At 36.8% G+C, this 12,399-nt stretch overlaps 1 protein-coding gene across 7 annotated transcripts in view; it reads right to left on the bottom strand.

Moving 5' to 3' along the window:
• LOC116721678 (rho GTPase-activating protein 12-like) overlaps positions 1-10,388 on the bottom strand; it is a 66,378-nt gene extending 55,990 nt beyond the window's left edge. For 2 of the 7 annotated variants that reach the window (XM_032565551.1, XM_032565552.1), the window contains exons 1-2: positions 10,111-10,385; positions 1,041-1,791 (exon numbers count right to left, since the gene is read on the bottom strand). In XM_032565551.1, the coding sequence (XP_032421442.1) occupies positions 1,041-1,718 (678 nt within the window). In that variant the 5' untranslated portion in view covers positions 1,719-1,791; positions 10,111-10,385. Of the gene's footprint in view, positions 1-1,040; positions 1,792-10,110 lie in introns of all 7 variants that reach the window. The other 5 variants (XM_032565553.1, XM_032565554.1, XM_032565548.1 and 2 more) reach the window with 4 other exon arrangements.
• Between the last annotated feature and the right edge of the window lie 2,011 nt (positions 10,389-12,399).

Below are 12,399 nucleotides of genomic sequence, written 5' to 3'. Positions count from 1 at the left end.
ATGGGTGGAGGTTAGCAGCAGCTCCACATGTATGGTGATTGACAGCGCTAAGACCCTCCTGGCTCTGTTTGGTTATTTCTAGTTAGCACTGGGACATTGCCAAAGGTGGAAGAGCTAAATTGTTTTCACAGATTATCTGCTCATGCTATATCGTCACAACAGTGAGTGTCAACAAATATGTAAAAAAAAAAAAAAAATTATATAAAAGTTGCATAGTGTAGCTATAAGGAGCTTGCCAAATGTTTATATATACTGCTCAAAAAAATAAAGGGAACACTTTAAGTGTTAAACACCTGTTTAAGTGTTCCCTTTATTTTTTTGAGCAGTGTATATATATATATATTTTTTTTTACCCCTCCAGGGGGTCTTTTGTGGGCTCTAGTGTCCTTTATATGATAGTAGGCTGACAGAAAACGGGAAAGGAGAGGGGGGAAGACATGCGGCAAATGTCGTCGGGTCCGGGAGTCGAACCCGCGACGGCCGCGTCGAGGACTCAAGGCCTCCAAATACGGGTCGCGCTAACCACTACGCCACCACGGCACGCCCAAATATTTATATTTTAAAACAGATTCACATAAAGAGAATTCTTCTGTTTGGAAAATTTCTCATTCCCATAACCACCAGCGCCCTCTACTGGATGGAGGCCAAACTACAACACTAAAAGTAGGTTGCTAATCGATAGGAACTAATTTTAATCTAATAAACCATTAATCTAATGCCAAGTTGATTAATTGTTTGCATCCCCGGGGTTTCCCCATGAAAATGCTCTAAGCCCGGTGGTCGGGGCGCTAGGGCAATCATTCGGCAGTCTACTATATTGACAGAAAATTTTAAAATATCACTAGTAATTATGCATTAATGGAAGACATTATTAACAAAATCTAAACAACTATAACGCTAACATTGACAAAACTAAAGTAAATTAACAACCCATGCCAAGCTTATAAAACCCAACGCTAGGCTTATAAAACACTGCAGGAAACCCGGCATCCCTACTGCTGACTAATGTGCTTAACGCAACAGAAGAAGACGATTCTGACCTGGAGATGTTCAGTCGAAGAGCTGCTCAGTTCATCTCCCGACTCTGAGTCGTTGGTGCGTCTCTCCTCTCCTGCCGAGTCGCAGTGCTGCGTGACGTCCGGCGGCACCCTAAGCGAGTCCGGCGACCGGGCCCGGGTGCGAGGCAGGGTGTTGGACGAGCCTTTTTGGGGGAAGCCGCCCTGAACAAGGATTTCTGCAAGACAGCGCTCCTGCTCGGTGGGCGTACTGGGAGTGTGGTGGTGGTTACTGTTCCTGCGGTTGATCGGGGGACTGAAGTGGGATGAAGAGGCAGTTTGCGCGGAAGGAGAGCGCCGGTTTTTGGACTCATGTCGGTGAAGGGCGTCAGTGACTTGGTTCCCCAGGTCCAGAGTCGTTGGTTTCACCCAGAGGGCAGCAGCGCTGCGCGGGTTGGAGTTTCCAGATGCAGTGTGGGAGTGTGAGATGGGTTTCGGTGGCGGCATGAGGGCTTTCCGCACCTCACGCACATACTGAGCCGGTACGTAAAACGGCTTTGCGGTTTCGTCTTTCCTCACCTGCCACCAGTCCTCGTTAGATTTCTTGATCAGCATGTAACATTCCCCTTCCCGAATAGTGATGACACGGTCCTTGGACTTGTACTCATAGTCGTACTCGACTTCGATGTAGACCTCGCCCGGCGCGATGGGCAGATCCGCCATGATGCCTCCGACTGTCCCACAAGGCGGCTCAGCATAAGAGGAAAATATTTGCTAGCATGGCTCAGCAGCAGACCTAGAAACAGAGCAAACACAAAATCAGATAAATACAATTTATTGCACAGCAAAAAAATTGTTATCATGACATTCCTATTTAATGCCATTTTGTTGTCCTTAGGAGTTTTGAATAGAAGATTTTAGATCCCACATTTATAAACAACAGGATGAACATAAACAATGCACCTGATTACTGCAAAAAGCTCAAGCTTAGGCACAGTTTCTTGTTATTTTCCTGATTCTTTTGATCTAGCTGTGAAGATGTTTTACCTTCATAAAATAGCAAAACATTTATTAAATTAATCACTTTGAGAAACTTTAACTTAAAGAAAATTTAAAAAATGTGGCCATGTGTAAAGAAAGTTCAAAATTTAAGGTGGAGAAATGTTAAAACCTTGATGCTCTGGGAAAAAAAGAAGAAATCAGAAATAATTTCTATTTTTAATCTCTTATGCAACAAATGTTCAACAAAGGTGCAATCGGTTTCTGAAGCCTAATACTCAGGGAAACCAATCACAGTGAACAAATGGAGAAGATTTAATCCTCTTAAAAGGCTGAATGCACCGTCCAGCTCAGAACTTGAAATCATCACATGAGATTAGCCAGAAGGAGACAGAGGCGAGTCATGCAGTCTTCATTTACTTTGCTCTGCGCTGAGCTAAAGGACAGTAGATACAGTAACAACTCAGGCATGTTGATGCTGAGCGGGAAGATCAGTAGAGTCATTCACATAGCTTTCTGCTGAAGTCACTTTTATAAACACACAAACACACCTTTTGTGTGTAGGCCATTTAAGTATAAGCCATTGTTTCAACTATTTATCTACACTTAGCAGCAGATTGAATAAAATATACAAGCTTTAATATGAGGCATTTTCTTTCTAAATACAACTTGAGTTTCCAAAGAATGAGAGAAAAAACTAGTTGTGCCGCAATCTGTTTCTCGGTGGTGATCTCATGTTGTCTTGTGTCGTAAATTCAGAGCGCTACTTCCTGTACAGCCTGTGCTTTCCCTCCTTTTTGCAAAACCAAAACTGTCAAAGCGGCAAAAGTTTACTCAGCTTTTTTCCCCCATTTGAAAAAAATGAAAACAAAAACACAATCAACAGCAGAAGTTTAAGCTAAAAAAGTAAAAATAAAGTCATTCTAGCAGGTGATATCAACAACCAAATCGTAACATTTCTATGGACTCGTTGCAATGTGACGTCCAAAGATACTAGTGGAGGAAAGGAAAAAACCTGCTTGCTGATGGTGACTACCATTGATTTTAGCTGTCAAGTTGTCAACATAACACGCTAAATCTGAAATGTACATGTGATATATAAAAAGAAAAAGGGACGTCGTGCTTTGCTACTAATTTTCAACACTTCAACAACTAAATAACAAGGTCAGGAAAAAGTTTGATTTACAAAACAATGGCAAGAAGGGAAGTAGGTCACTTTTGCTAGCTTGACTTTGACAAAATCTACAACCATGTAGATGTGCTGCAGAATTTTGCTGTTTCGGCTCAGGTAAAAAAAATAGAGGCGACCCACACAATAACTCTGACACATCATCAGTAGAGCTGGGGTTTAAATTAGCTAATCAACAGTGATCAGTAATTAATAATTGTATTAATAAAAATCAAGCCTGAAAACGTAAAATTTTTAACGGACTGAATGTTCTGTTCTTCATGTGGAAAATGTTTGCGTGTTTTTTAGGTGTTGAATCCTGATACATTAGTAGCATTGTTGTCAGTCAGTTGCTATGGCAACAAGTCTGTGTGTATTGCAGCCAACACAGAGCGCAAGAAAAAAGAAGAATATGAATGGTTTTGTTGTTCTTCAGCGGTTCTTCTGTGTTATTTTTCCCATTGCTGTGGGCACTGCACTGATTTAATAATACTTACATCTCCAGGTTTCATTAGTCGTAGCTAACTTGCAATGCACGTACTTTGTCAGTGGTGTCCAAAGTGCGGCGCGTGGGCCATTTGTGGGCCCCAAAACTGGTTTCATGTGGCCCCCCAACAGAATTTAAAAGCTACTGCAGTGAAAAAGTAAAATGTTTCTAGTTATTAAGCAGCATTTTCGATCAGCTGGACAGTAGCTTTATGAGGATCAGTGATTAGGTGTGATTAGGCTAAAAGTGCCAGGATTACTCCCGATCCGCTGGATAATTTCCCCACAGATTAAATGGCTGGTCTGGACAGAAATCCATTAACCAAATGAAAAATACAACGAACAAGAGGAAGCTTTCCTTGTTCACTTTTTACCTTTTAATTCAACCAGCTGCACTAGATAGAGGAAGACCAAAAAATTTTAATAAATTCAATTTGTTTGAGCACATCAATCGTAACAATTTATTTTTGTCTTTGTCTTGATGAGTTAGGTTTAAATTGTTTACTTGAATACATCCGATTAAATAAAGCAAGACAATGTCTTAAAATAAACCCAAGACAATGTCTATTTGTGCCAAAGCAATCAAATTCTTTCCTAATGCAAAAACAGAAACATGTCAGACTTTGACACTTCTGGATGGAAATTAGAGATGCATTGTAACCAAAGAGAATAAATATTGGGGGGAAAAAAGCTTATTTTCCAGCTGTGTCTTGATCTACATCAGTGATGTCCAAAGTTTGTTTCCTGGGCCCAAAACTGGCAAATTTAAACTACTGATGAGACACAAAATTCATTCATTAAAAATGCTAAAATTTGTTTATTTTGACTTTTTTCCTTTTTTAGACTTACCTGTTTAACAATAAACAAAAGTTTTATAAAATTTGTATGTAATCCGAAACATAAAAAAAGCCTTACTAAAAGAAAAACAGACAATTTCCTACTTTTCTATGTCACTGATCTTTTCTAATTTGTTGACCAATTTTTTTTACCATGCTTGATTTGTGATCAGGGACCAAACAAAATCAATCCAAAGGCCACAAATGGCCCTCGGACCTCCCTTTGAAGACCTCTTACCTAAAGGAAACAGAAGAAGACGCCTCATTTTATACAGATGGTTGAAATCCATCTGTATAACAAATATACAATTGAGTCAAGTTTTCAAAATAATAAATATTTTTAGTACAGTTATTTTTTGTAACTGGAAAAGTGCTTTGATTCACTTTAATTATTGGGAAAACGGAAATGTGCTCAGACTTAAGGATCTAATGTGAGAAATGCAAGTTTTCCACATTAAATAGCATTAGAAGAAAATTGTGAATAGGCAACTGATGAAAAAAGTTTTAAAAAATGGACCATTACAAACACTTTCAACAATGTAGTTGGCTTTTTTTTCTCTCTCTCTAAAGCAAATTATAGAAAGTTTTGAAAATAATTTGAGATGTACAGATAAAATAATGGATACTTCCCAGCCTCTATTCTTCATAAAGAAAGGCGTTAGGAAGATTAAATACCCTCAGGCTGTTTGCCCTTTTTACTTATCCCCACCTAGACTAAGCCTCGGCTTCTGCGTCGGTATTTAGCAAACCGCACAAATCTTCCCAGAGTCCAATCAGCAAAATGAGAGGTGGTACGTTAATTTAAAGTGATGGTAATAAGCTTTACAGAGAGGCGTGGTCTGAAGGTTTGAGACATGAACAACAGAGTGAAGAAACATGTAGAAAAAAAAAAAAGCACGCCCGTCTCAGCTGATTCACATGATTCCTGTTTGCGGCGCTCTGAGGCCGGGATGCCACTGATTACTCTGATTTGGTTGCTTTCATCACACAGAGGAAATCACTCACCCATTGTGGTGAAATCTGAGAGAAGGGAAGTAACACTGGACGTTTGTTACAGCGAGAGCAATAGTTGGACATTTGCATTATAATAATCTATTTATAAAGATAGGAAGTTCTTAGGAGTGTTAAAAAGTCTCTAATCATGAGGGCTAATGTGAATAATTTTATCATGACAGAATGAAAACAGACTTGCATAGTTTAAGGGGAAAAAACTGTAAAAACATTTCCTAAAAGCAGAAGTTTAAATACTAGATAAGGCCGGCAATATTGTTTAAAAAAAAAAATCACAGATTTTTTTTTCCATACCAAATTAATTTTTTTTTCTTAAAATACATTAATTAATTTCATTTTAATTGCATTTCCTTCAGGTTCAGCCAATCTTCCCATGACCGGCTCTGACAGGTGATCACAATGTCCAAAACAAGAAAAAAAAAAAAAGTTTTATGTTTTAAAGTTTTGTTGTGAGGACGAGATGCAGCAAAGGTCTCCAGATTGGGAATCACAAACAGATGCACCAATTGCAGTTTTCTGGCTGATCACTGATCTTTGAAAACCATGACTTCCTAATTCTGATACTGATTTGTCGCTTGATATATTGACAAAGTTGCACAGTTTTCAAAAGGTGACAAGGTGGCTGATTTTCAGACCTTTGCAGAGGTCGATAATATCGGTGGATGAGATCAGTTTCTCATGAAAGTATTGGTTGATTACCAAAATTAAGGAAATCAAGGCAGATTTATCAGCCGAACAATTCATCTGTGCAACCCTAGTAAATATCAGTTATCAACCAAAACAGCAGAATTAATATCGGATATTGGTATCGGCCTAAATCATCATTTCGGTGCATCCTTTGTTTAATAGACTACAAGTTGCTGGATACACTTAAAACATTTTCTTAACATGCTTACATCAATGGCTATTATATTTGTTGAAAAATACCTGAATTTTATATAAATAACACATAAAGCATCAAACAATCATCCATTTTTCCCTTGATGTACTTTTCTGAGTTTAACAGATAGAAGTCAGATAAAGGTTGTAAACATATTTGTTGATGTATAAATTGAGATAATCTTATTTTATCATCTGATTCAGAACTATCATCACCTGAAGCAGCTTTTTGTCCATAATTTGCTGCAATTCTTGGACAGAAAAGAAAGGCAGTAGGAAGTAAGCGTCTGCTAGGATTGGTTGATTTCTGGTAAATAACTCTTTAAAGCTAACACAACAGCAGATAAAAGGTTTCTTGATGCATTGGTATTACAGAAAATAAAGGTGTTTAAGGTGGTGGAAAACCACTTTTATGACTATATTTACCTGGGAAATTATTTATATTTTATCTAAGTGGAGAAGACAGAAGACAATGATTTTGCACTAATAAATAAAAATAAAAAAAAAATCTGAACTTCCTCTTTAATATACATCTATGCATAACACTACACTTAAAAAAACATGAGACGGGGCTAAATTAACTTTACAAAATAAATAGTAGCCTATTCATAACAAAATTACTGTTGTAGAATGTGTTGATTTAATTTTTTTAAATTATTTATCATGCTATCAAAAATACTAAGTAGAATTTAATTACATTTTATCAATTAGGTCAACAATATTAAATAATTACTAACTTCTACCCAATGGGAACTCCTTGGTTTTAATTGTCCTACATTTGACCCAAACATAATTAAATCAACAGTTTGAAGTTTTTAAAATCTATTGTATTATATTAATTGTCACATTGTTGCTATAATATTTTTAAACAGACACTTTTCTGAGTCTAGACGTTTTAGCGACATGGTTTTTATCTCCTCAAGGAAAACTGGTTTGGCACAAAGCTTGTGATTTAATTAACATTAAATACAGTACATACATGCACCAAATAAACATTTGATTTCAACTCATTTCAAAGTTGCTGGTTTTGGAGTTTCAGTTTCAGGATCATTTTGTGGGTGATTCGACATTGTTATAGATGACCTCTCACAAAAAACCTAGAGATAGAGTCAGCACTGATATTAACTCATGCCTAACCGCTTCCTTTAAGGTTGTTAACAGAGGTTCCTGCAGGTTTCACCAACTCAGATTTAAGACTTTTAAAGACCATTATGAATAAAATTTAAGACCTCTATTTCCATAGAAATGGATAAACTTCATCCAGATAACTGGCAATAAATGAGCACTTTATACATGTTAGACGCAAAAAAACCCTGCTTAGCTAGCAAGGGTATGTTAGCAGCTAGTTAGTGTAGCCTCAACTGTCTCCAGTCACAGAGATTACAAAGAAAGCCAGTTCTGTCAAGACCAAATTTAAGACCAAATTACTTTTTTAATGAATTTAAGACTTTTTATGTTTCTTTGACACCCTGGATGGAAAATGACGAACATTAGGAATTAGCAGAGCCAGTCCAGCTGTGACCTCTGCATGCATGCAGCCACACCAAATATAGGCCCCAAGTTGCCCCAAACAGCTCTGTTTACGCACAAACCGCCCCAGTTAGGATCGTCACACCACCACTTTCCAGGAGACCCAGCTCCCCGAGGTTCATTAGGACGAGTATAACCACAATCTGTCACACAGTCAGCTGCAGCCCACTTAAACGGGAACACACACAACCTGCCAGCGCACAAGCAGGAAGGCCGTATCTGGAGGAGGCATTGGAGCAGGTTCTCCCACATTTCTCCTCCCACACACTGTTACTTCAACCAATATCTCAACGGAAAAATGGTCCTTAATGTCAGTTATCCTTGGGATTATTTGGAAAATGTGCTATATATACTATCTTATTGTTCCCTGAGCTTAAGCTTTAAAGTTGAAAAGCAGAAAAAATAAATTGAAAAACACATGATCTCTTCATATAACGTTTTTAGCATACAGAATTTTTCAAAAATCTGTTTGATGGCGAAGATTTTATGAAATTTGTGCAGCTGATTTGCCAATATTCAAACCAGCTCTGTTATATTTTATTGAGCTTAGAGTGTTTTTTTCCTTTTTACATCCTCACAACCAAAGCAAATGCTAAAATGCTCACAGATGTAAATTATTGTTAACGACAGGAATCATTATTTGAAAACTGGAAAATATTGGTTTCAGTGTTCAATTTCAATTATATTGCAGATTATCGGCCCAACTCTGAATTAGCATAAATCTGACTAGATTGGAGCACAAGCATTAAAAAGTAAATTTATGATTTGCCATAATAGTTTGATAGGAATGTGTCATTGTGAGAAAATTGAAAAACTACGGCAGTCGAATGTTGACAATTTTTTACAATCTACGGCAAATAATGCATTATTTATTTGACATATAGAAAAGAAAACTGAAAAACAATGATGGATAAAGTTTAAATTGTAATTTATGAAAAACTTAAACCTACAAATCTAGCAATGCACTGATCATTCAGCTAATTCTAGTTAAGGGCAAGTACTTTTTGCATGTTTGTTTGCTTTACCTAATTTTCACTGGATTCCAAAATATCAAAGAACCTGAAACACGTTTTTATTTTATTTTCAACTTTAATTAAACTAAAACTTATTCACACAAGTAAATTACATGTGTCATAGTGTGAAAAGAGTCATTCAAACTGGTAGATCAGATCAAAAAAAAAAAATAGAGAGTGGTATCAGCCCACAAAAGCTTGATTGATGCATCTCTGAATGAGTGCATCATTATATAAAAAAGTATAATAAATATGAATACAACATTTGGGCCAATAACAATATCTGATATTAATATTGCTGTTGTTGCTGATAACCAATATTTAATTACATTATATATTATTTAAATTATAGATGTCTACAAAGTGAAATAAACAAATATACTGCCTACATTGCTTCTCTGCTTCAGTTAACACAGATTGCAACATGAAATAAATAAACACCGCATGTTATCGACCCAGTTTTACTAATTGTAAAGATATTTTTTTTAAAGTACAACCTTCCGTTGATATATCAATATGTATCTATATATATTGTTCTTTCTGGACTAAAATGGACAGGACAAACTGAACTGTGATTATCAGTTTAGTTTGAACTGTTATCACAGTTATTTTTAGCCAAAACCAATAATCATTTTTCTAAGTGAAGGTTTTGTGCTCCAGTTTTGACTATCAACCAACCATTTAAATGTAAAACTATGATTTATGAAGCGAGTTTGCTGTTATAATTTGACTGTCAATGTGAGATAAAAATACACTATAAATAAATCTGATGTATTGTTACGCAAACTGAACCTTTAGGGAGTATAAATGGATGTTTGCTTTAAACAGATTTAAACAGCTTTATTTACTTACCGTCACAAAACTATACAATTTCTATCAGTTTTACTTTTTCAAAAAGACATAAACATATGTCTTGACTTGTATTATTTATTTTGACTTAATGTTACTAGTTCGCCAAATATAGTGAGAAAATTACATTTCCTGCTCCTGTTCTTATATTTACAAAATATTAAAATTAATCTATGCGCTTTAAGAACAGGCTACAGATTTAATTGTAGTTCATGTTCATGAATTTTAAAGCAAAGTTTCGTCTTAAATGTCAACCGTCCTGCCTTAATCTGTCGCTAACATTAGCCTAGCTAATTAGCTTTGTGGCTAAAACATTCCTGAGTGTCCCAGCCAAAGATCCGCACCTGAACGTGTCTCCGCTTGTGAGTCCTCCGGGAAAGGACGGCAAACTCCGGCGCTCCTCTGTGAACTTAAATCCCGGGAAACTTTTCCCCTTGGAGCTGCCAACCGTGTCCAACTGAACGGTTGTCTTTTTCTTATTTTTTTTTAAAAAGTTTCTCGGACAATCCCGTCCTTCCCTGCTCGGTATGTGTGGGGTGGGTAATCCACAACAGTTCCCGTTCTCGTGCACTCTCGCCTGCTTCTGACAACTTCGGCAACCACCTTTCAGCAAAGATCGTCTACTCACGCGACATCTCACGGTGAAGACCTTTCAGCGGAAACGAAAAGAGGATTTATTTTACGGTGTGCTAAGATGTCATTATTTCGCTAACTGTGTGATATTGCGCGTCCATTGCACAACGGATTACCAGTTGACTAAGTGTGTGTGTTTTCCCAAGAGGCTCTTTATAGATATTTGTCACTGAAATACGGTGAGAGTGAGGCATCGTCTTTATAAGGAATGCACATGGTTCGAGCCCCTCAGGTGTTAAAGATGCAAACAGGGAATAAGCGCTCTCTCGCGGTAATAATGTGAAACTACAAGTGCTAGATAGATGCTTAAAAACAAAACACGGAGGTGCCATTAGTTTCTCCAACTGAACAAAAACAAAACTGGAGTTAATTTTGGACCTAAACATGAATCTACAGTCAGCACAACTTCAGTTATTACAGCTAGAAACTAGTGATCCGGCCTGAATCTGGGTGAACTTTCAGAGTCACATAAAGACAGTTACAAAATCAGCCTTCTAACACGTGAAGAACATTTCTAGGATTAAAGGACTCGGACTAGTAGAAAAACTCATCCACAAGTTAATCTTTAGTTGCATTGTGCAATTGTCTTCACAGGTCTACCTAAAAGGAACTGTCCACCTGCTTCCTGTACTCAGACAACACTTTAAAATACCCCCTTTTATAAATCACTGAACGGCTTAGAATCACAATACATTAAAAATCTGCTGTTGTCATAGCAACCTTCCAGACCTCTCAGGTTTTCTGGTTCTGGGGATGCAGAGCAGACCAAATATGGAGAAGCAGCATTCAGTTTATATGCTCCACAAATCTGAAACAAACTTACAGAAAACTGCAAAACAGCCGAAACAGAGTTCTTTTAAATCCAGGCTAAAACCCACCTGTTCAGAGTTGCTTTTGAATCATTATATCTGGACCATCATAAATCAATTAATCACATTTATTTGTATTGCTAATATCAGCAATAAGGCAGTTCAAAGTGCTTTGCATCATAAAAACACAAAAAGTGACCAAAATATTATAGTCACCAATTAAAGAACAAACATTACATTTTGTCAAGTGCCATCATAGACATTAAACATGTTGATCAATTTTTAATTAATTATCTTTCAATAGCAACTCTAAACAGGTGGGGTTTTAGTCTAGATTTAAAGGAACTCAGCGTTTCGGCTGTTTTGCAGTTTTCAGGAGTTTGTTCCAGATTTGTGGTGGATAGAATCTGAATACTGCTTCTCCCTTTTTGGTTCTGGGGATGCAGAGCAAACCAGAACTAGTCATAAAGTGTCAGTTTTTCTACTTTTCCACTGTATCGTAATCATAGCTTGTTTTATCTCCTTATCATAAAGCTCTCATTTACATAGTTTACAAATAAAACTGCCTTGCCCATAAACTCATCTTCCTGTTCGTTTTTGAACAAGATTGTTGAATTTAAACAAAAAATAGAAACCATAAAACTGTTGACAACTTGACAACTGAAATTGTAGTAACCAGACAGGAAAAGTGACAGATTTTCTCATAATTATTTAATCACACATACATTTACATCATGCAGTCAATCCAAAACTGTGATCTCATTAAACTTCCTGTCTCTGTCCATATCATCAGAGCCCTGTTAGACTTGTGTCCCAGTTCTCCAGGAATGATCCAGTACCGCGTCCTCTGACCCAAACCCCACCCCCCCGCAAAAAAAAACAAACTACTGTCCTTTAAAAATCGACCAACTATTACACAGTAATAAAAAAAGGCTACACTTTTGTTTTAATTTAGAATCAATGCAAAAACGTAATTTCGGCAATCACCGTAAGTGATCTCTGCAACCCATTTCATATCCAGTTTTTGGTGGAAGATCAAAGGATAAACATTTTTTTAAGGTTAACGATTCAGAAGTTTTATCTACAATGCAAAAACAAAATCTTACCAAGTATGTTTGGTCTAGTTCCTAGTGCAAATATTTTAATACACTTGAAATAAGAAAAAAACAACTTATAGACAACTTTTTAGCA

Source organism: Xiphophorus hellerii, chromosome 6 (assembly GCF_003331165.1).
Source record: "Xiphophorus hellerii strain 12219 chromosome 6, Xiphophorus_hellerii-4.1, whole genome shotgun sequence".
NCBI classification, from domain to species: Eukaryota; Metazoa; Chordata; class Actinopteri; order Cyprinodontiformes; family Poeciliidae; genus Xiphophorus; species Xiphophorus hellerii.
The sequence above is the reverse complement of the archived record's forward strand: the minus strand, read 5'-3'. Positions and strand labels throughout refer to the sequence as shown.